General features: G+C 38.3%; 1 protein-coding gene across 1 annotated transcript; it reads left to right on the top strand.

The window, feature by feature from the left end:
* Window positions 1-7,258: 7,258 nt before the first annotated feature.
* LOC121421335 (transmembrane protein 53-like) lies at window positions 7,259-21,231 on the top strand. The gene is made up of 4 exons (XM_041616023.1): window positions 7,259-7,717; window positions 18,224-18,534; window positions 19,367-19,736; window positions 20,345-21,231. Exons 1-4 carry the CDS (start codon window positions 7,586-7,588, stop codon window positions 20,681-20,683), a joined length of 1,152 nt encoding a protein of 383 aa, XP_041471957.1. The 5' UTR covers window positions 7,259-7,585; the 3' UTR covers window positions 20,684-21,231.
* Window positions 21,232-26,137: the final 4,906 nt, after the last annotated feature.

Here is a 26,137-nt window from a genome sequence, read left to right as displayed (position 1 = left end):
TTTGGTCCTTTTTCTGGGAAGTATATTTGAAAACGTCGTGGTGTCGCCTCGTAATCTGTTGAAAATGTGATAATCCGCTACCATCGGCACGTTGTTTCATAGCAGCGCAGACGGTCGCTGCTCAATCGCTGGCCAGTCATCAGCGGCGCAGCAAAAGCGCAACGCGAATGCCTGCAGCGGGCTGAGAACATGTGCCACATGCCACCCAAAGGGAAAGCGTCGTGGTGGAAACGGTGTGAAGCGTGTCGAGCGCAAGGCAGTCGCCTCGTAAACGGAAGCAGCGTAGCAGAATTGTCTTGGGAACGGGCCTGAAAAACACGGGCGATTGGTGCCGCTTTTAATGCGCTTCTACTACGCTTTGTGCGTTGGAGCTTCGTTACAGCTACGAATATGTCGTTTGTAATACGCTCTTGACTCGATTATGATGCGCTTTAGCACCTCCGCGATCTCGCTACGTAAGTTTTGAACATGTTCAAAATTTTGTGGCGACCAGGAAGATGGTGGCGATCCTTGCCACTTCAGAAAAGATCAAGGTACGACGGAGAAGATTGAAAAGATCAAGCCACGTTCAAGCTACGATATACCACGCTTTGTCGATTTTTGACGATCGCAGCGGAATCGCCATCTAGTGAGATGGGGGTATAACAAACATCTAATTCTGTGCGATGTCAACAGTGGCGTAACTACGGGGGGCATGGGGGCACGTGCCCCCCCCCCCCCAATCGGCTGACCAAAAAAAAAAACGGGGAAAAGAAGAAAAAGAGGGAAAAGAGAAGATAAACGTAGTGGGGAAAGAAGAAATTATTGTTCAATATAATGTTATATTATGTTATGTTATGTGTTATGTTAAATAAGAAGCATTTTTTCATAGCTTTATAAAACATTATTTGCTTCATTGTGTCTTCATTGTTCATGTTGTTCCTGGTGTTCGCATAGACTGTTTAACTCTATATATAATCCCGTTGTACTAAAACCTCCCGTTTTCAAATCAATATACAACAAAAATATTTCCTCGCAATTCGAGTTATTATTGTTTTATGTAGTGACATATTCTTCGTTTTCATGACTACTTAAAGTGATTGCCCTATTTTAAGGTCTTGATATAAAACATTTCATGTCCGTGCTGAAGTTGATTGGTGAGATTTCTGCTCTTCATTAACTTATATCAGTCCTTAAAACGTCAATTCTTCTGATCTGAATATCAAAAATTTCAGCTCGCGCTTCGCGCTCGCATTACTTGGTTAGTGAAATACGTAGGGTCTTAGTGAATTTCTACAAACAAGCCTTAGAATGCCCCTCTTCAGGTCTGAATTTCTTACATAATTTTCAGCTCGCGCTTCGCTCTCGCAGTATTTGATTAGTGAGATTCATATGATAATCAGGATTACAATTACTTCAAAAAGTACTTACGGTGTGTTTAGATGTAACTCTAACAAAACAAAATCAGCAAGCGCTTGGCACTTGCATTAGATGACTATGGTGAGATAATTATGTATACCCTTAATGAATTCCTAAAAAACATAGTCCTTAAAATATCCCTGTTTGGGGTCAATATATACAAAAAAATAGCTTGCGCTTCGCGCTCGCATCATTTGGTTAGTGAAATATGCACGGTCTTAAGGAATTCCTACAAACACGCCTTAGAATACCTCTCTTCATGTCTGAATTTCCTAAATTTTCAGCTAGCGCTTCGCGCTTGCAGTATTTGATTAGTAAGATGCGTTTGATAATCATGATTACAATGACTACCAAAGGTGCTTCATGACTGTGTTTAGATGTAATTCTGACAAAATCAGCAAGGATGGCACTAGCATTAGATGACTATGGTGAGATATTTATACTCCTAATGGATTCTGAAATATAGTCCTTAAAATTTCCCTGTTTAGGGTCAATATATACAAAATTTTTAGCTCGCGCTTCGCGCTCGCATTGTTTGTTTAGCGAGACAGTTACGTATCATGATTAAAATAAAATTGCTTATAATGTCCCTATTAAGCTCTGAATATCAAAAATTTTCAGCTCGCGCTTCGCGCTCGCATTATTCAATCAGTGAGATACATATCCGTTTAATGGCACTGCATGTCCATATTAGGTCAGTATACCTGACAACTGAGCGCGCTTCGCGCGCTCCCTAAGTGACTCAATTTTTTTGCTGGTGCCCCCCCCCCAATGCCGTGACCCACGGTACGCCACTGGATGTCAAATTGGTCAAAAGGTTTGGATTTACATTGATACATTTTTTAAAGGTACAAACCGCTGCAGGTAAATGTGAAAATGACAAATAGAGACTCGACACGTTTAATACTTATTCATCGCTTGTCAGCGGATTATTTTGTCGATGCTTTCGAACGGCCTAAATTTCTTGTGAGGTCACACTGTGCATGTCGTGTCAGGGAAATTGTGATTATTACATTGGTTTGTACGTAGAAAAAATGATTTATTTTCTTAATTTCAACGGTATGATTATTTTTCAGTTTGCAGATAAAGTAAAGACTTAGCAATGAATAATTTAAAAGTTGTTTCCTCTCTTCGGCTTCTGCCCTGATGTGCATTGTCACCGTCACTGGCATCCGGATTTTGGTCTTGTTGTTGAACCCACCCCACCCCCTCCCCTCCCACGAAAAAAAATGTCATGAAATAATATTCTAAAATCAAAACAATTTAATGATATAACGATAATGAATTGGTAACTAATTGAATAGAATAATGAAATAATTATAAACAATTAATTATGATAATAGTAATGATAATAGTGAATACTGTAAAAGAATGCCACGACCACCCATCCCCCTAATAAAAACAAGAAATGGGAAAAGGAAGAGTGTGAAATGTTTTATCATTTTCTCGAGCTTCAGTAAAATCTACTATCAAATTAAACCTTATTTTTAAAAAAAATGGCAGAGTCAGCTTGATCACTTGCGACTATTAGATCCTCTCCCTCGTTTTGTCTATCTTTTGCCCCTCCATTCTCTTGCACATGTTTTGCCTCCCCCCCCCCCCCTCCCCATCATGTTCAACCTCCCCCCCCCCCCCGCCACATTGTTATTTTGATAATTAAGCTGCTAACCATGTAATAACATATTCATTTATGCGCATTTTAATGTCATGTACTGGCTTGTTTCAAAGTAAATTATGTCCCTCATTACAGCGAGACCCCTGATCACCCCTCTCCCCAATTGAACGCGTCCTCTTGTGTTACCAAGTGCTCCGAATAATATCAGACCAATCAACGATCAGCTTCTATAAGAATGGCGCGCGAGTTGACCGTCGACCATTCAGTGCCGTCAACAAAAAGTACGTTGTAGCGAGCCATTCTATGATAATTAATTGGCTTCTTATCAGCTGGCGAAAGCATGCTTTCACGGCCTTGAACTGAAATGATCGAACAGTAGAGGCCGTGAAGTAAGTGGCCAATCGGCAAACCGTGTAGGAATAAGGATCAGAATTTTCATATGGTAAAATTCATCTCGTATTGAAGCATAAACCATTGTATTTATTGTAGTCTTAATGAAACGTTATGCAATTGAATGCATTGTTTGTCCTACATATGCCTATTGGTGGTGTTAGACCCAGTGTTCAAATAACGATGATAGTAATAATAATAATAATAATAGTGATAATAATGACAGCAATAATTATGATAACAGTAATTATTTATATACGATTATAGAAATGTGAAATGATTTCTGAAAAGGGTAGGATCGGTCGGCACAATTTTTTTTTTTTATAATTGTTGCCAAATTGAAAAAAAAGTCAACAGGTTTTACTAAGTAAGGTCACTCAGGTATGTGGGGTTGGGGGTAACAGGGGCTTTCGTTTTGATAACGCATTACTGGTGATTAATTTTTTTTTGCAGGATTTTCTGCATTTATTGAAATAATATACAAAACAAATTAACAATGCTTGAGACATAATCATAATATAGCATAAAGTACATAACCAAGTGACAATCTTATATGTAGTGACTGAAGACATGAATACATTAAAAAATATGTATATATATAATGAGTAAAATGCAGAGGCAAACTATATAAGCAAATACATGCTTGAAGCATAGCAGCCAAAAAAGGGAAGGGCTACATGTAAACCTAAGAAATTAATTGTGTCTGTAAAAAAAATGAATGTCACGAATCATCAAACCAAGAGAAAAAAGTAGAAATCGAAAAATGAAGTGTGTTCTAGTGTGTGCTAGTGGGTGCAAGTGCAGTTGGGAGATTTATGATCCGTTAACAGAGGCACAGACCTTGATTTTATCATCATTAAAGCGAATAAAAAATATATTTATTTAATCAGATTATACCACATTAGATAAGGAAAATTAAATAGTATGACGTCACCAACTCCCTAATTGGCATGAAATATACATGAAAAATTGGCATTAGGATAGCTAATCGTTGCTCTCCTTAGCATCCTCAAACACGCATAACACTCAGGCATACAAGGACACACACATGAATCTCTATTCTATGTAAAATCTATATTAAATCCCCTGTCTCCTAATCTATATTTTCATCCCCTATCCCCTAATCTATATTTTATGCCCTAAGCTATATTTTCTATCCCCTCATAAAACACACATAAACACTTAGGCACACACACACACACACATACAAATCTATATCCAATGTATTAATCTATATGTTTATCCCCTACCTTTTTCAAATCATTCAACTTGGCCTACATTGGTCGTCTATACATGTTTGTTTAACCAGAAATAAATTGAACTTTCGCTTCCGGTTGAACTTCCTTTAGAAAGTACACAAAGTAAATATAATTTCAGAGATGCACTTGATGAACTTCCGCATGTTTTGTCTTGCTAACCCAAAGAATTTGCATTAAAGGGCAAGTCCACCCAGCAGAAACTTGATTTGAATTTTAAAGAGAGAGGGGGGGGATTGGCATAATACCAAAAATTACTTCAAAATCGAACGTAAAATAGGAAGAAAAATGACATTTTCATTTCGCTTGATTTCTCACAACAGTTATATGCACATCATACTAAGTATGCAAATGAGGGGCCGGTAACATCATCTACTCATTTTACTTTGTATATCATCATGTAATATATATATATATATATTGTCATGTGAAACCAAGTTTTATATCTTCCTAAACATGTTGAATTACCATTGTTTTAAGGGGTTTTTTTATTTTCACTCAGAATACCACATTAAGCATCCATAGTCAAATAAAATCCGCTATGCTGGTCATGACTATAATGTATATTTTTCATTGTTATTTCTAGATTTTATTTTTTTTCTATTATTTATTTGTTTTATTTGATTATATTACTAATATTATTTGTGGGGATTAACTAATATATGGAAATGTAAAAAAAATATTCTAGATTTGATCGGTCAGATTTAATATCGACGTTGCATCCGTTCAAAAGTGCGTGTAACTCAATTTTTGATGGCAGCAATTTCTTATGAAATTTCTGCTATGTTGCACTTTGTATATTCTTAAAAATAATTCCTGACGTCGTTTGTCGTAGGAGTATATCCGCCTAACGAATTCGGCAGTCTTGAACATATAGGGCCGTGGAAATAAAATGGTTGACTCATAATCAGTAGAGTCCCCTGAAAATACAGACATTTCCTGTCAAGTTAAAAAACAAAAATAAAGATAGAAAGAAAAAAGTCGGGCACTGTGTCGCCCATGCCCCCCCCCCCCCGACCATATAGAAGCGGGGCGTATGTTATTCTCCACATACACTACCCCCTGGAGAATTCATCAAAATGGAGAAATATAATCAAAAGGACATACATACATTTTGTAGTGAAGCTTCTCTCCCTCTCTCTCTTTCTCTCTTTTTTTTTGGGGGGGGGGGCTTGTCCTCGTATTCAAATTTACATCAGCACTCCCCCCCAAAAAAAAAAATCCTTCTCATGGCCCTGCCCCTTACTCTACACTCGTACCCAACTTGGAAAATGCTCGCTAACATTCCTGTTGTGGAAATGAGGATTGGAAGCTTTCAAATCATCATTTTTGGTAAGAGTGTTAAAATTAAAATCTACACTGTTAAAATAAGAAGAAAAGAAGTTCCTGCAGCAGAGTCTCGAGAATACCTGTAATCTTACCGAATTGCGTAATCTTACAAAAAACCCGTGATTTTACAGAAAATAAACAGAAGATTTTGTAGAAAGCAATAACAGAATCATTCTGTAAATTCATAAAACAAGAATTTTTCTGCAATTTAACAGAACAGGTCTGTTTAAAAAGGGGAAAAGGGTGTTTTATTCAAGGAAATTTGTAAGATTCCACACATCAAATACCAATTTCCTGTAAGATTACGCAATTCGGTAAGATTACAGGTGTTCTCGAGACTCTGCTGCAGGAACTTCTTTTATTTTTTTCTAACAGTGTAATTGCAAATAATCGTTCCTCACATGCCCTAACCATGGAGTTAATCCATGCCTTAACCATATTGTACCATGGACCTACTACACGTATGTAGTCTTATACCTGAATTTTATAGTTATGCATAATTAAAAGCCTTGCGGATGATATAATTCTGTTTCTGTTGTGGTAACTCCCGTAGAAACTCGGCAGGAACGCATTTTTTGCTGGTAAACGCCAAGCTGGTATATAACCAATTACCTTGGAAACATTTTACGTCTAGGTTAATCAGCCATAGTGGCTGACATAATAGACGACAGATATCACTCTTGGGCCTTTTTTTATCAAAGTGGAGACGATGGCAGAGTTGGGATTCGAACTCACAACCTTGCGATTATGAGTCCAATGCTCAAACCACTGGACCACACAACCCGTAATGGAGCTTTACTCCAACGATGTTGTAGGACTAAGCCTGTTCATCGATCAAAGTAGAATGTCTATTGCTGCTCTCCTTCAGAAAAAATTAGATGCACTACGTTTAATCATTATTGATTAAAGGATGGACCAGATACATGAATCGGAATTACATTACAGAATATATTTCAAGGCTTCAAGCAATATCTGTTAAAGCAAATGCAAATAAAATCATGGTATTGCGCTACTCAGTCGGGCACTCAGTTGAGTCATTCAACAAAATGAGGTAATTTTGTTGCTGGTTACAGATGGCTTTTATTTGTATTTTTACATACACAGACAAAGAAAGGACAAGCTAGTTGTCAGTCGCACGGGTTAATGGAATTAATATATACACCTGTTGCTATTGTCTGTTTTTATCATTTCACCATAGATGTTTTAGTATATAAAGCCCGAATCTTTATCACACTTTCAGCCTCCGCAGATTGGCAACGTTTGAACTGGTCTGCATTGCTGAACTTGCAGCGAGGAGAAATCAGCTGTGAGCTCGCTTCTAGAATAACAACAATCAGCTCACGCTGTGCGAGGCTGGCTGTCTATGTGTGTGTGTGGATGGGCGTTGTGCTGATCGCTGCGACTATAAACATCATATTCTGTGGACAATAGTCGCCACCAAAACAAAACATTTTTTACTGATGCACGGGCTCACAACTCTAATTGATCCCATCATTTTAACAAATTGGGCATAAGTACTCAGTGCTTCGTCAAATTTATTTGATTTTAGAACTGGTAGACATTACTGAGAGCTGAAAAGCTGACATTTTATCTCATCATGTTCGACTCGGCTGATGTTTTCCTGCCATTCTTCGAATGGAATACGTACACGGTTGTCTCCGCTGCTGTGCTGGGTCTGATTCTATACGATTTATATTGTAAAGGAGCTGCAACTCTTTACGGCCATACAGTGAGTATTTCCATCGTTTTCTCTTTTTCTCGAGATGTTTTTACAATGTTGATCTATAAATGGAAAAATGCGGCGTTGTGATTGGAGTTTGAGGGGAAAGTTGAGGATCATTGGGCTGAACTTGGTGTGAATTTGGAAAATAAGTAAAGTACTCAGTGGTGGTGGAGGGAGAGAACATGACATTGAGACGGGGGGGGGGGGGGCTGGATGAGGACGGCGATTCGACACTCCCCATCATACAAACTATGACAATAATTTGAACATTGTAAGTGAGGGAAAGTGGGGATAAGTAACATTCTACCCCCCCCCCCCCCACCCGACACACGCACCCTCATCTCAACGGTACCGGTAGGCACTTAATACTTCAGTTTGAAAGGACACTCGTAAAATGACGTCACTCTCGCCGATGAATATTCATTAGATTGTGGTCGTGTGTGTTCCATACAAACATGCACACAGAAGTGCATGCATGCAGAGAGTTATATGAGAGGAACATTGGCTCCAGAGAGAAGTTGTCAATAACGTGTGTGTACTATTCCATGCTGTCCGCATGGGAGAGAGTGCATGGCAATTCGGTTAAACGAAGTTTCCGATATAAAGAGATAATTACTCTATGTACAGTAGACGTATACTGTAATAGAGGCAAATGTCAGATCAGGGGAGGCTGGAGTACAATCAGGTTTTCTTTTTGTAAGGGAAGAATAGTGTATAATTATAGCCAATTGATCTAAGTAAGGGAAGTGAACAATAATGTTTTTTAAAAAGAATGGAATATACCTGCATGGTGAAGCCAATTTGAAAGGAGGTGAGGCAAGTTTCAATGGAGGTTATTAAAAAAAATAAACTGTACAACACATTATAGTGAAGCCAGTTTAAAAGGAGGTGAGGCAGGTTTCAATGGAGGTTTTTTATAAAGAATAAACGGTACCACACATTATGGTGACGCCAGTTTAAATGGAGGTGAGACAAGTTTCAATGGAGGTTTTTTCAAAAGAAACTGTACCACACATATCATGGTGAAGCCAGTTTAAAAGGAGGCGAGGCAAGTTTCAATGGAGGTTTTTATAACTGTACTCTGAATTATGGTGAAGCCAATTTAAAAGCAGGTGAGGCAAGTTTCAATGGAGGTTTTTTAAAAAGAATAAACTGTACCACACATTATGGTGAAGCCAATTTAAAAGGAGGTGAGGCAGGTTTCAATGGAGGTTTTTAAAAAGAATAAACTGTACCACACATATCATGGTGAAGCCAGTTTAAAAGTAGGCGAGGCAAGTTTCAATGGAGGTTTTTATAACTGTACTCTGAATTATGGTGAAGCCAATTTAAAAGCAGGTGAGGCAAGTTTCAATGGAGGTTTTTAAAAAGAATAAACTGTACCACACATGATGGTGAAGCCAATTTAAAAGGAGGTGAGGCAAGTTCCAATGGAGTTTTTTATAACTACTACAAATGATGGTGAAGCCAATTTAAAAGGAGGTGAGGCAGGTTTCAATGGAGGTTTTTTAAAAAGAATAAATGGTACCACACATTATGGTGACGCCAGTTTAAATGGAGGTGAGACAAGTTTCAATGGAGTTTTTTCAAAAGAATAAACTGTACCACACATATCATGGTGAAGCCAGTTTAAAAGGAGGTGAGGCAAGTTTCAATGGAGATTTTTAAAAAGAAAAAACTGTACCGGTATTATGGTGAAACCAATTTTAAAGGAGGTGAGGCAAGTTTTAAAGGAAGTTTTTTATAACCGTACTCCAAATTATGGTGTAGCCAATTTAAAAGGAGGTGAGGCAAGTTCCAATGGAGTTTGTTATAACTGTACTACAAATGATGGTGAAGCCAATTTAAAAGGAGGTGAGGCAAGTTTCAATGGAGGTTTTTTAAAAGAATAAATTGTACTGCACATGATGGTGAATCCAGTTTAAATGGAGGTGAGGCAGGTTTCAATGGAGGTTTTTTAAAAAGAAAAATTATTAGATAGTAGTCTAGATCTGGACGTTCGTGGTTATTTGTTTGGAAAACCCTGCACGCATTCACCGCCCGACTTTCACCTACCTCCACTAACGCATGGTTAGTGGAGGTAGGTGAAAGTCGGGCGGGTATATTATGTGTGCGGTGAATGCGTGCAGGGTTTTCTAAACAAATAACCACGAACGTCCAGATCTAGACTAAACAGATAGTTGGACTGCATAGAAAAAGCATAGAAAAGAAAAAAAAGAAAGGAAAAAGAAATATTTGAATTTTACTTTTTTCCATTTTAAGAAAACAAACGTTAATAATATGATATATACTATGGCGAAAATAGTCAAATTGACTGGTTGCCAAATAAAAATAAGACCCTCCCTGGCATAACTGGAAAGATCTAGGGAAGGAGATGGGTTGGGTGGGAAAGATCAGAGCTAGAGAGGGTTAGGGGGTGTTTGTTCGTGTAAAGGGGGTGTGCCTGAACGAGCTGGGGGGGGGGGGGGAGGGAGAAGAGAGGAAAATCATTATAGACAAAGTTAAACTTATTCCGACTTTATTTCCTAAAGAAATATAGGGAAAGAGCCAGAGTGCAGTTGAAAACAAGAAATCAGGGATATATTACATTTCGCTCGCATTCATATCTCAAAGCTATTCATTTTGTATATAGGTCGAAAGCATTATCAATGGCCGATCTATTGATCATAATTATATAATTGTAAAACAGCTATATGCCTTTTGCATAGGCCTATCCGATTCACCTATTTAAAATGAAGTAATAAACAATATAAACCTTGTATTTAAATTCTATTCATTTATATGACAAAGAAATCAAATGGTTTTCAGTTTTACACAATAAAAGTGGGGCGGGCACCCTTGCCTCGTAGAATATGCTGAGTGATATACAGATATTATAATGCAAAATATGAATATTATAATGCAAAATATGAATAGGGTTACACTTCAAACGTTCATTTTATCCAATATTTATTTCACTGGACAGTTTTCTTTTCTGGGGGGGTCCCGTTTGGTCGTTACTTGTTTATTTATTCATATATGTATTTCAAATTTCATTTTTACAGACAATACAATTAAGTGACTAGTCGTAAATTACATAGAGCTAAGAAAGTATAAAACGGTTATAAAGATTCCGAGTGTAATGCGCATATTAAATGACATGCATACAGAAGAGTGGTATGAATACGGAATTGTTCACGGCCTCGATAGACCGTGACAATTGAATTGTGAGATTGGTTCACTGTTGTTAAGTTTAAAGGGCGAGTTAAACTTCAATGGGAATTCAACCGGTAATTCAAAACCAAGCACTTTGTAGGGGAATGGATTGTTATGAAGGCGACCCGGGAAGGCGAATGGACAGACGAACGGGAAAGGGTGGGGGGAGGGCTCCGAGAAAATGAGGATTTGAGGAATGACTCCATTGAAGGATTCGGTAAACCAACCAACCAACAAAAACATGGAGAAAAGGAAAATGGTTGATCATTCAACTTTGGCCTATGCATTAACTTTGAGAATGAATGGTTATAACTCTCTTTCATCAGGGATTTATGAATGGTGAAGCGCACCGTCATGGAACCATGGTAAATCTGTTTGCAGTTGAGAGCACAATTAAATTATAAAGCATCTTATCTTGTATCGTGGTATGATTATTTCTTCACTCTAGGCCTAAATACTAAGACTTGCACCAGCTATTGTTCATGTAAGACCACACCCTGAGGTGTTAAAATTACACCTTAGAGTTTGAACATAAGTCCGAAGAGTGTTAAAATTACAGCCAAATTAGTTGTAATATGTATACCAACGGGTGTTGAATTAACACCGTAAATTCAACACTGGAGTAAAATGACTGATGTGCACTTTGTGTAACACCGGTGAACAAAGTACACCAAAGTGCTTGTGTTGTAGTCTTTGTGTTCCCCTGACTTAGGGTTATCAGGGATATCCCTGGGATTATCATCTGAATATTCTTTTTTTCGTGTAGATGCTCTCTCCAGGGTGTCTCGCAAGTGTCTAATTTTCGGGGGGAAAAACGTGTGAGAGTGAAGATTTGTTTTGGTTCTTAGCGGCATATTCTGACATACAAATTAACGCAGTTATCATCCCAAAAATAAATGATTCATATCTTGTATTTCTATCATTTTTTTTAAATGTCACATTTTGTCCAAATACAAGCGCCCCAACGCCCTCCTCCCTCCCCCACCTCCAAAGATCTGTGTCTATGGAGAAAGAGTGGATTTTTTTAAATTGATTTTCAATAATATTTACATAAAATGTATAATCGTAATAACGTTTTCATGTAAACAATGGTGAATGAAATAAAACGTAGATACAACTCAAGACGACACAAGTTCACATAACACGGACAGCACAATAGTTGTCTCTCATTTTACTGACATCTTCTTCCTTATAATTATTACAAAGAAAGATTGAATGTAATTTCCACCATGTTAAACCCCCAAGCCAGTAGTAATTCCCTGATGAAACCTACATCAGATGATGTATGGCTGGAATGTGACTCCCCGTTTATCTCCCACGTGCCGAGCGCGTGCCATTTCATCACAGGTTATCATTGCCATTCTCCCACCTCGGGGCTTGATGCTAAAAGGGATTAAGCAACATTTCATATCATGTTTGATATTTCAGATTGATTGTATTTGTTTTAATCAAAACAGATAAAGTCATTACCTGGCTCGAGATGTACGCCCGCATGAAAATATTGATCGGAGATTAATTTGTTCATACTAGTTATCGAATTCCAAGGAACTGAAATTAATCATATTCAATTTCCCATTTTGAGCTGCTTAATAGGCAATACGCGAATGGCAGTTAGAGCTCGCTACCACGCTCGCGCAACAAGGCCGCTTTGACCATGGTTTGACATTATAATTGTTACGTAACAATGAGACGTATGACGTCACAATATGTAATTAAGCATCCGTACCATCCACTCTACAGCAGGCGTACATATGAGTTGTCTGCGTTGTGGTGTTTGTTCGTATTCAAGCGAGCATTTCATCAACATTTTCGTCCGACAAGTTGTCAAATCTGACATCTTTCCTTGATTTTGATTGGCTGAGAAGCGATGTTACTATGGTAACTGTCGGATAAAACGCCCGACAAGTCCTTTCATGAAAACGCCCCCGGATACACGGTAAATCGGAGCATTTGACATTCTGAAGATTTTTTTATTACAATTAAATTCTTTATTCCATTTCCATTCAAAACATAATACAAAGTAAATAAAATAATACAAATCAAATACAATTTTAGAGACGAGTATTCTTACTTCGTAAAACAAAAAAAAAACAGTATAATATTTAGCAAATTAAATGGAATTTGACCGAATTATATTTTGTTCATTATATTATGTTCTATCCATAGTTATTTTTCGGGATTAACTTTAAACGTCGATTGATAATCGATGAAATTAAAACATCTCTTTACTTTAATTTCCAAGGAATTAGAATAAATCACGATCTTCTGTGAATGGTAAACCAGCCGAATATTAGACTTAGATTTAAACCTTGTGGATTTATAATGTCAGGGCGTCGTGGTCCATGGTTATGACTCTCGTATACGTGTATGGTGTGTTCTTATTCAGCAAGAAATTCTCCAACTTTGCGCTGCACCTAACCCAGGTGAGGTGAATTGGTGCCCGCTAGGAAGAAATTCCTCGAATTTCTGAATTAAGGTAGTATGGCTATAGCCGGGATCATAATCAGTAATAGCAGCGATTTTATCATCAGGCAAAAAAGCGGTTTACAATCCAGCGATTATTACTATTAAAAAGCAGAACGATTTTAAAATTGTATGTTGAGAAGTGTATCCTTAAGAATGAAAATAAATCCAAAATTGGACTGGTCATTGTTACAGCCTATCTGGATATTACTTTAAATCCGCGAAATTTGGAGTGTAGGCATATACATGTATATTATACTATGATAAGTGAATATACTTGGTTAGAATTTGACAGGGTTTCGAACCTCCACCCTTCAGCTCTGAGTCGAGCAATGAATATCGACACTGGACATTATTCCATCTACAATCGTTTTTTTCTTTAATCGAACGTTATCTGAAATGAGCTTATCCGATATTTAGTCAAGTTTAAATCAATAAATGCCGATTGCTATTTATTCACGTCGCATTGATATTGGGCTAGTAGATTTAATCGTAGAATAGTCCCTAATAACACTCAAGTTATAAGAAAATATGTATTGTCATGATTTGCTATTCAGACTGAAGTCACTTTTAAAATGTAGAAGATATCACTTTTCGGAAATGGTGAATTTACGTTTAAAAGAATGTATATAGATATAAATGCTGTTACCGTCATCACAATTGAGAGCTGTTCTGTATGGAAATTATCATTTTTTTAGTTATGTAAATTGTTAGAGTTGATGGTAGTCATAGCGAGAATGAAATGCAATTTACATGCATATATAAATTGGCAAATGAGACGCTGTGGAGCGACGGTGAGTGAGAGAACGACAGATCTGTCTCTGTTCATGGACCTGCAGCATGGACTTGATCAGGTGGGTGTTTCATAAAGCTGTTCGTAAGTTAAGAGCGACTTTAAGAACGACTCATGATCCTTTCTTATGGTTAATGGTATATTCATTGGCTATGGTTTAGCCCGTAAAATGCCCCCCCCCCCCCGATGGGCCTACTGTAGGCCTATCGGTTCGAGGAAATCAGAAACGTCATAATCTTTTGCCAGAAATGGATCCGCAGCTGGCACTTCAATAGAAAATATGACGATGCCATAACTCGCAGTCATACACTAGTCTGCAGGCACAGACGCTGATTGAAACTTTGATCAGCAAGTGTGTCTCCACGCAAAGACTAGCGCATACAAAACTTCAGCTTTTTCAATCGGGAGGGCCTTCAGTGCAGTACACAAGGCATGAGTAGGCTGCACATTCAGACCCTTAACTCGAGTGAAGGGTTTGCACAGCAGACTAGTCATACACTGTGAAGTTCCCCGGGGGAGTATACATGTACGTGAGTGAAGTCTCGCTACACCATGCTGCATACACTGTGAAAACCAACGGTCTGTGTATGTAGACTACGCTGTATCCATTACTGGATTTGCGTTATTAATTAATTTATACTAGATTAGTAGATACAGCTGTCGGAATTGTTGAAACAATGGTGCATTCGATGCCAAGTTTTACAGATTGTTAAAACCTGTATGTGGTCCGTGTGGGGTGTGTGCGATGATGATGAAACTGATGATGGAATGATAGGGGGTATGAGGAAGAGGGTGAAGAGGTGATGATGGCGATGATGGTGATGATAACGATGATGATGATGATAACGATGATGATGACAATAAAAATGATGGTGATGATGATGAAGATGTGATGATGATCATGATGATGATGATGATGATGATGAAGATGTGATTGTGATGATGATGGTGATGATGATGATGATGATGATAAAGATGATAATGGAGATGATATGGATGATGATGACGATAGCGACGATGATGGAGATGATACTGATGATGGTGATAATGGTGATGATGATGATAGGTGGTGATGGTGATGATGATGATGATGATGATAATGGCGATGAAGATGGTGATGAGGATGATTATTACGATGATTATGACGACGATGAGGAGGAAGAGGATGACGATAACGATTACGATGATGATGACGGTGACAATGATTCTAATGGTAGTGATCCTAGTTCTAAAACTGATCTACAGAGGTATACGATTTTGATGCGTATACTTTTTTCAAATTAGCTTAAAGGAAAAGTCCACCCCAACAAAAACTTGATTTTGATTAAAAAGGGAAAAATTCAACAAGCATAACACTGAAAATTTCATCAAAATCGGATGTAAATTAAGAAAGTTATGACATTTCAAAGTTTCGCTTCATTTCACAAAAACAGTTATATGAACGAGCCAGCTTCATCCAAATTAGAGAGTCGATGATGTCATTCACTCACTATTTCTTTTTTTGTTTTTTATTGTTTGAAAGATGAAATATTTTTATTTTCTCGTCATTGTCATGTGAATTGAAGTTTCATTCCTCCCTGAACATGTGGAATTCCATTATTTTAACATTGTGTGCTTCAGGCAAGGAGGTCCTAATTGTCAAATTCGTAAAAATTGAAATATTGTATAATTCAAACAATAAAAAACAAAAGAAATAGTGAGTGAGTGACATCATCGACTCTCTCATTTGGATGTAACTGGCTCGTTCATATAACTATTTTGTTAAAAATAAGCGAAACTTTGAAATGTCATAACTTTCTTATTTTACATCCGATTTTGATGAAATTTTCAGCATTTGCTTGTCTGATTTTTCTCTATTGATTCAAATCAACATTTTTCTGAGGTGGACTGGAGAGGTATGAAAAATATCAAAAACGGTGAACATGTTTTGTTTCTAAATGATGTATGCAGCTCCAGCGGTACAATTAAATGAATTAATCCTTATTTTGCTGGAGAGTGCGTTGATTGGCAGATTGGCAGTGAGTCCAGAATTATTTCCTGATCGGAGAGCGGAAGTCGGTGTGTAGGTATGCTAGCATGCATGATTGTAAAACATAACAAACTGTAGACTGTATGTGTAGCCTATATATTCCTTTTCAAATTAGTATCTCTGCATGGACTGCACCTGTAGATCTTATACTGCACTGAAAACATGTAGCTACCCCCCCCCCCCCACAAACACACATATTCTCCGACCTTGTACTTCACTTCGTGTGCTGTCTGTGTTATGATGTAACCTGAGATTCATGCATCGATACGCGTTAATGACGTCACAATAAAGGGAAGAACATCAATACACAAGACATTAAATAGTGAAAATCCCAGGTCAGCCGAAGTATGCATACTGTGTGTAGTGCGTATTGGTGGAAGAGATAAATACATGGCATATTAGGTGTACTTGTGTATTCCATAACGATAAAAATGAGTATGTCCGTATTTGAAAAGAAAAAAATCGTGCAAATATCTTATGTAGCTTGTCGAATGGTGGTTTATGTTGCAGGCAGTGTTCGAAAATAGAGACTACATTCATTGGATAATAATGATAATACCAACATGCTTATATAGCGCATATCACTGCCAAATGCGTCCCTATGCGCTTACTTGGATAGTATTACCCTGGCTTTAGCCTCGCAGCCTTTTACAGCGCGATGGCATTTGAAGGAATAAATTCCTGCCAGGTACCCATTCACCTCACCTGGGTCGAGTGCAGCACATTGTGGATCAATTTCTTGGTGAAAGAAATTACGCCATGGCTGGGATTCGAACCCACGACCCTCTGTTTCAAATTCCGACGACTAATCCACTGGGCCACAACGCTCCACACTTGGATGTCCAAGCAAAGACACGTTAATTGATATTTTAACCAATTATGGGCCCACCTTGTCTGGAGTGGAGACTAGACGCCAAAGGCTTTGTGTGCAAACCATATTCACATAGTGAATCTAGTCTCGTTACTTCAAACTCTGCAATGATGCACTACTGTATGCGAAAAGATCTTACACCCCCCCCCCCCCCCCCCAATCGAGGTGAGGGATGGTGGCATGGTAGTCTATAGGCACAGACCCTGATTGAAACTTTGATCAACAAGTGTGTCTCCACGCAAAGACTAGCAGAGGGCCTTCAGTACACAAGGCATGAGTGGGCTGCAATTCAGACCCTTTACTCGAATGAAGGGTTTGCACAGCAGATTAGGGGGCAGGGAGGGGTGGTGTGAAATAATGAAAAGAAAGAAAATAACATGGGTTTATTTCTAAAATGTTCTACCTCCTCGGCTTATCAGAAATTCATGTACATAACCAAAGAGAATATAGAGAAATGAAACAACAATTTGGCAAACGCAGGAGACACTTCCCGATAAAGGGTCAACAAACTTCCGACACAGTCTCTACAAGAGAAAAAAAGAGAGAGAGAGATTTGGGGGTAGGGTGGTAGAGGAGAGGGGGAGAGAAGGGGGGGGGGGGTAATTCAGAAAAAGTCAAAAAATTATTTCCAGCGTTTTAGAAATCATGCATGGTGTGTCTGTACGCGAATGGTGGAGATAAAAGGAAGAGAGAGAGAGATCGGATTTGTTATGAACAGATGATTATTCATATCGTATTCATGTGTACATTGTAAACGAAGTCGTCTCGTGTCTCGATTTGTTTACAAAAATAGTCTACTTCAGAAATTAGGTCATATTATTTTCCACCAGCGTTTAAGAAAGCGGATACTACCAGTAAAATTATACTTGAAAAGGTAAAGAGCATGGAAATGGTTTAGGTTTTCATAGGTGATGCCCCAAGGAAACAATTTGACATTTTTCAATTAGATGACCAATACTTAAAAAAAATGCGTATCTAAAATTGATATACATGCCAATAACGAACACGGAATCGATGCTGACAGAGTTATAGAACACGGAAGAATGCGGAATTTCCACTGTAGAACACGGAAAACTATAAAGCACCCTAAATTAAATGAATATAAAGGCGTACATGGAAGCATATAAGTGGTGAATTTCATTATTATTTCCTTTTCCCCAGGGTCCACGAGCTCGACTGTCTTCGTCGTCGTCCGATGTCTTCGACGTCCTAGGCGACATCGACAGCTTTTCACTGCTCGAGCTCAACACCACCGTCATCTCCGACAACCTCGAACTCAAGACCAATGATGATCTCCTTCACGATGAAAGCCTCTTCGAGTCCGATCTCGACTTCGGGAGCACGTCGTCGTCGTCGTTTGATGACGAGACGTACGGACATCCCTCCGAGAGGCCCCTTGTTGTCATGTTTTCGTGGCTCTTAGCCAAACCTCGTCATGTTAATAAATACGTAGAGCTTTACACCAGGAAAGGGTAAGTCTCTCGAGGATCGAATGCCTTGATACTAATTGTGATGCGTGAGAATAGCCAGCTCATCCAATTCATAATTGATAAAGAAGAAAAACGAATTTTCAGTGGGGCCCCAATTAAAGGAATAACTTGTCGTCTTACCCTGGACTTTATACTTTTCTGGTATCAAGGTTTAGAAACATGCACCACATGAAATTAGTATACAACAATGCACCAAAATAAATAGCGTGACGTATTTTGATAATCGTGTATCAAAGTAGGATTCTATACAGTCAAGTAAGAAGCCTTAATCATTAACTTCTTCGTCATTTTCCTCTAATGCATCATGGCAAAAAAGAGGTTAAGAGATGCAGATATCATCAATATTGAATTCTGGTTTATTGGTGATGATCTTATATATATATATATAATTCCAAGTATATGTCTAGATTTATCGTTAGACGTAATGATGAATATAAGAACGACCAAAACCACTTCTTTTATAATCGAGTTGAACATGGGCATTTGTTGCTTTTACATGATTGTTACATACACCGTCCAGCAAAATGTTCTGATAATTTCGAGTTTACCGTTACCATGCATGGTTAGCCGTAAATTTGGGTCCTGACATTTTGTGCACTCTGAACTTCGAGGTACGGGGTTCAAGGCCCACCGCAGCACTCGCTTCCATAGACGATGCATTTATCTAACTTTTGCCACTCTCCACCCAGGTGTATTAAAAGGGTAGGAAGAAATTTATCAATTGCTTGAACACCCGATCAGAAGGATATCATGTCAAGATCATAAAAAATTGATGGGCATTTCATTTTTTTCTTCCTTCCTCGACTGATTTTAGAATGGACGTCCTCGTCGTCAAGACTCGTCCGATTGACATCGCATGGCCGGCCAACGCTAAGGAGATTGCCCGTGAGATCCTGGATTACGTCACTGATGGTGACAAGCGTCCTCTGTTGATCCACGCATTCTCCGTCAGCAGTCACGTGTACGCCGAGATGCTCGACCTAGTAGATGCCGTCGAGAAGTATTCCTCGGTCCGTTACCGCATTGTCGGTCAGATTCTCGATAGCTGCGTGCTCTCGAGGGATAGCTACGAAGGAATCTACTCGCAGGCCTCCACCAACTCCTTCACCCAACTTGTCATCAAGAGGGTTGCAGAGACTTACTTCTGGGTGACCAACAAGTACACTATGGATAGTATCATCAAGGTTTGTAAGAACAAAAGTAATTGCTTCGGGGGCAAATGCCCTCTGTCTAAAGTCTGCAAATCAAACCAAACGTGAATCCTTACCCCAACCAAAATCCTACCATTTCCATCTTTCTTAACCAAAATATCACAAACCTAACTATAATTTTAGTCCTTGCATCATTTGAACTAGGCTTCCCTCCACGATCCTAAGCCAAACCTTACCCTTTATCTTCCATAGATCTAAGCAGTTACATAAAATTTAAATTACAATTTCTCTTTAAAAAATGCTCACACAAAGTTCACTATAAGAGTTAAAGATTGAATAATGACGTTACGAAAGGGTAATGTTTATTCTAATATTAAGAGTAGACTTGTACTACGGAGAAACCTTCGAATCCGATTCCACATTGACCAAAGCAAATACGTTATTATATTTTCATACAATCGGTCGGTTTCTGTGGTGTTAGTGTTTTAATACTTTAAAAGAGTTGGGATTCATTTGTTCACAACTGGAATATTGTACATGTATCTGATATGAGACGCATGAAAGCACCATGAGGATATCATCTTTGGAGAAATGGTGAAAGGCAAATGTCAAATTATTGTTAACTTCTCGTTGTTCCTCAGGTGAACGAGATCTTCACTGGCCGACCGGTCAAGGCTCCAGCCCTCATCCTCTTTTCCCGCGACGACCACATCGCCACTGCCAAAGAGAATGACGAGCTCGTCAACCAGTGGCGAAAGCATCTCGACGACGACCTCTACGTCAAATGCTGGCAGAGTTCCCCGCACGTCGGCCACCTTGTCAAACACCGCGACGAGTACGAAGACGCCATCTACGGCTTCGTTGGGAAACTGAAAGGCCTGCCTAGGAAGTTGCACCTTGATAAGCCCATCCCACCGACGAGCGCAGCCACCCTGCCTCAGGAAGCGCCGAAGGAAGCAGGCCTAAAGAAGGATGAGTGAAAGGGCAGCAGACGGATTGAGTGAAGGACTGTTTCGTGGAAGAAGCAGGGCAAAGCTCCGTGCTTGCCTTGTTGCAGCTGTAACATCTTTATTGATTGTGATCAAAGAAATGTTGTAGATTCTATTTTCTGAAGAGGATTGTAATGATTCAGAGAATAATTATGATGTCATATATCTGTATGGAATCCTTCAAAAGAAGTTTGTGTATTCTAAACGTTAAGTACAGTTCCGAAGGAGAAGATTATGATGCTTCAGAGAATCTGTATGACGCTGTATATCTGTAAATGATCCGATCGACAGAAATGTTGATTGTAAATGTTACGAACCTTATATACTGAAGAATATTATGATGATTCAGAGATTATCTGATATGGCGCAATATATCTTTATGGAATCAATCAACGGCGCAGACACGTTCAGTAAATTTATATATAATTCAAATTGACAAACAGGAAGCATAAGAATTGATCTTCCGTCAAGGTTCACCAAGGTTAGATAAGTGGCGTATAGATGCAGGGGTTAGAAGCGCCTGCCACCCCTCTCCCCCCCCCCAAAAAAAAAATCACGACAGAAGAAAAGAGAAAAAGGAAAGAGAGAAGGGGGAAACATAATATTGTTTTAACATTATCCTAAAATCTATCACAAAATTTTTGCTCGCTTGTAGCTTTTTATAAATTTTCCCCGATTCGCCATATCTCGCCCTCTATTTTTTTTGGGGGGGGCATTACGTCACTGGTTTAGATAATGCACGATATCATGTTTAGGCCATATTTAGCTATCGGTGTTTCCTGAGTTGAACACGCTAGAGGACAAGTTTAAGGGATATACAAAGTAAAGGCTGCTGCTACCTTTACAGCAGGTAAGCGTTTCACCATTTACATCCAACAACTTGTTAGCTTTGACATAATATCGTTAAACCATCTTCCCCTCACAGTGATCAATTCCTATTTCGCTAACCTACCTACTACCTTGATAAAATTGGGCTTAAAAGTTGGTGCGTTACCTTGGCCATGTAACACAAAGGTTGGCGGTTTGTCGCTATTAATGTAATGACCTATCAAGAACATAGGCGGCGGAAGCGGGGGGGGGGGACGTGTCCCCCTAAATTTGAGGAGGGGGGGACGGTGACCTTTTTTTTTTTTTTTTTTTTTTTGCTTGTCAATTTATTTTCCTACGTCCCCCCTAAAATTGTTTGGTTGAGAACCTTTTTTTTTTTTTGCTTGTCAAAAACTTTTGGTTGTCCCCTCCTAAAATTTTGGCTTCCGCCGCCAATGATCAAGAACATCGTTGCACGCGCACTTTGCTCAGTAGAGTATCGAAGAACCAATCACAATTGTTCTTTCATATTAGTCGATTGGTATAGGTATTTATGTTCCATATCATAACACAAAAAACCATGGTAAGTGTATATACATAATAAAAATGATAGGTATCGTGAAATGGCCGGATAAGCCCACTCAGCTTTGTTAATAAAACAAGACCGTTCTTCCCTGGGGTCCAGAGCATACATAATAAAACTTATTGTACATGACAAAAAGAAAGGAATGATTGCAAATCCAAGCAAGATATTTGACATAAACAAAATTAATGAAAATCAACAGTGGAAAAGGGGGAAACTTGTAAGATACCCTCACCCCTCCCTGAAACCCACCCAACCCCACACCCCATCCGCCTTGTTACACTATTCTTTACAGATCAGGGCAAGATTGACTTTTCTGACAAAGATTTTATGGAGACTATAAGACTACTTGATGATTTAATTGTATAAGGAGAGTCATTATATTCCCGCCATCCTCTCTATATACTGTAAATGTTCTTCGGCAGCATTCACTCTTGGGGTTGGGAATTGTTACATTTCCGTGTGAACGGAGTGAATATGGGGCCGATTGCACGAAAGGGTCTTTCCAAGGACCGTCTTTCGTGTCGCCCATCTTTTATGATACGCTATATTAAGCGGGGTGTTTCTGAAATTTATGATAAAGAATAAGATTTGTTAGCTTGCTTTTAAATCAAATTTTATACAATTCATGATATATTTTTATAAACAAATATTCTGTTAATTTTAACGGACAAATGAAATATGTTTGGAGATGATTTATTTAAAATGCGTTTCACATGGCGCATCATAAAAGATGGGCGACACGAAAGACGGTCCTTGCAAAGACCCTTTCGTGCAATCGGCCCATGCATAATTGCAATATTGGAAAGACCTTTCTGAGAACCTGGAGAGCGTTTCATGAAAGGACTTGTCAGACGTTTTATCCGACAAGTCCCATTTTATCCGACAGTTACCATAGTACATTGCTTATCAGCCAATCAAAATCAAGGAAAGATGTCAGATCTGACAACTTGTCAGACAAAAATGTTGATGAAACACTCCCCTGGAGCTAAGTTATGAAGAGGTTTGTAAACCATTATAATTTAATTGTATTTTTCGCCTAGATCGCAGAGATTGCCATCCTAATTTTGCGTGAACATCATTGTTTAATCGCTAACCTGTGTGTTACGGAGACGTGGTTGACGTGACGAGTGATGAAAGATGTGTAAGTAATGTACGTATCAGCAGGGGCGTCGATCCATTTTTCAGATTGAAGGGGCAAAATCATGAATCAATTTTCCAAAAGCGCTCGATCACACAAAACGAAAAAACTCACACACACACAAATGCATATATATATGTGTACATGTATATATATATGTATATATATATATACACACACACACCCATATATATATATATATATATATATATATATATACATATCTCACCAGCAGACTAATGCGAGCGCGAAGCGCGAGCTGAAAATTTTGATATTTCGATCTGAAAAAAAAAATTGAGTTTAATGGACGTTTTTTTAATGAAGAACAAGATATATATATATCCAACAAAAGATTATTGCAAGTCGAAGTGGGAGTTCTTTTGAGGTTTAGAACTGAAAATGGGACCATATTCACCTATTTAATCATGGAAAGTATGGGGTTTTTTTACAGAAATGATGCGAGCGCGAAGCGTGTGCTGAATTTTTTTTATATTCCAATCTGAAAAGTGGACATTTTGAGCACGATTTCAGACGAAGAACGAGTTGCTGATATCTGTGTAACATTACAATCTTATTTTATTTTTAGCACATGACGAATTATTGGGGGGGGGGCAAAACGATATGTTTGCCCCCCAATATTTTCATTGGTGGGGCGATCGCCCCCCCCCCCCCATAATCGACGCCTCTGCGTATCAGCAGGTATTTCATAATCACTTTATTGTTCACTGTAAAATAACATCACAAAATATTTTAGCTTTTCATTCACCAATATTTGACATATCATTACTTATCTTGACTAATCGCATATTCACGGGTATTGTGGAAAGTTTATTTTTTTCGCGGAATGTATTGTATATCCTGTGTGTGAAAAGGCATGTTTGAAAGCACAAATGTCATTGTAAATATACATTTTGGTAGAAAGTAAACGTTATGAATTACAGTTTTAGGAAATTGTAAAACGAACATCATTATACGTATACATGGGTTTGCAATTTTTTCTTTCGTTAATCTAATTAATTATTTTCTTACATTTTCACAAAATATAATTTCCAGGCATAAATTCATACCATATACCATTAGGCTTATTAGGGGTAATTCCCTGTAAGAATATTTAACAGAATTCAACTTCTTTTATTTTTATCAATATTTTTGTATCGTTTGAATTAAAGATGCCTTTTACTTTGTTCAGATATTTTTTTTAATTATCATTTTATTTCTTTGAATTCATATCCTGTATGAGAAATTCAATATACGGCTGGTACCAAGCCTAATTGTTTACTTGACAGCCAATCACGGCTCGTCATTTAGCGTCCATTGTCTAGTTTCGGTGCTGTAATTATTTTGCTCTCGCGTTTTAAAAGTCCACTCATGCGATTTTACTCCGATGAGTTCATGTCGAAAAGTTTCAGTATGTCCGTTTTTAAAGCTATTTTACGATTTTTTGGAATTGTGCTAAACAGGGTTTATTGTGTAATATACCAGACCATAAGTTTCACAGTCTCATGTATATAGGAACTATATAGGAACTATAAATTGTAAATCATCATCATGATGATTGGAGATGTAAATCAAAGTTTGAAAATAAATGAGGGTTTGCTTCAATGACAGTAGTAGCGTTATCTGTACTATTAGTGTTAATGTGTTAATGAAAATCATACGCCGCGAAAACTGGGGTGTTAGCCGGTGTATATACAAGCACATCAGTCTTTTACTCCGGCGTTATTGTTAGCTCATTCAACTATTATGGGTGTTATTTCAACACCTTTGGTTGATACACCCTTTGGTATTGTGTTCAAACTCAAGGGTGTACTGTAAACACTTTATGATGTAGTCCTCGGGAAACACCAAACGGTGTCAGTTTTAACACCTGATGTTACAGTGTTCATCTACAGGATCACAGTGCTTCACCTTAAAGAGATTCAACAGTAAAGTTAAAATGATTCGTCTGCGAGAAGATCAAATCGTTAATTGTGTCTATAAAATTTTACGAGTTGTCTGGGTTGTTAGTCTTTACCATTCACCCAGTTTGTTGAATGTAACTTTTCATTCAAATTAAAAGCATGACGCGATATTTTGAAGAAAAACAAAATCTGTTGACTTGTTTTTGCCGTATGTTTCTCGTAAGAGAGAATGTGAGAGAGATGGAGAGAGGGGGGGGGGGAGAGACAGACAGAGGCACATAGAGGGGGATTCTGGTGATATTTATATAGGCCTAATGCAAGATAGGTAGTTTGCTTCACGAGACTCCATTCCTTTTTTCCATTTTTTTATCGAATCAGAAATTTGGCTCAAAGGAAGATTGTATATCAAAAGAAATACAAACAGGTGAATATTAAGGTTTAATAATAATAATAATGATAATTGCATATTTACCCAGGGTAGCCACTTCAGTTCCGAAAACTGTTCTCCCAGCAGGCCTTGCTATTATCATTAACCCCTGCTTTAGCACTACTACTTAATTAATCGGACGCTCGAGCATTAGACGAATTTCTTATACCGGGTGCCCATTTACCTCACCTGGGTCGAGTGCAGCGCAATGTGGATAAATTTCATGCAGTTCTCAGCACGCAGTGCTGGACAAGTCACGCTTAAAAAAGGTATTTTTTTTTCAGAATCGACACGAATGTGACAGTTACTAGGTTGCCCATGATGGATCGTGCCCCCTCCCCCTTGAGAAGCAAAATTACCCGAAAAAAATATTGTTTCGTTTGACAAGCCCCCCCCCCCCCCAAAAAAAAAGGTCTTCAATTTCAAGAGTTGGCACACCTCTCTCTACCTCTCTCTTAATGGCATTTTACATAAAAAAAATAATTTTACTTTTCAAAGGGGGAGGGGGGGCACGATCCATCATTTGCAACCTAGTAATTGTCACATTCGTGTCGATTCTGATAAAAAGGATTTTTTAAGCGTGACT

This window comes from Lytechinus variegatus, chromosome 9 (genome assembly GCF_018143015.1).
Source record: "Lytechinus variegatus isolate NC3 chromosome 9, Lvar_3.0, whole genome shotgun sequence".
Taxonomy (NCBI): domain Eukaryota; kingdom Metazoa; phylum Echinodermata; class Echinoidea; order Temnopleuroida; family Toxopneustidae; genus Lytechinus; species Lytechinus variegatus.
The sequence above is the reverse complement of the archived record's forward strand: the minus strand, read 5'-3'. Positions and strand labels throughout refer to the sequence as shown.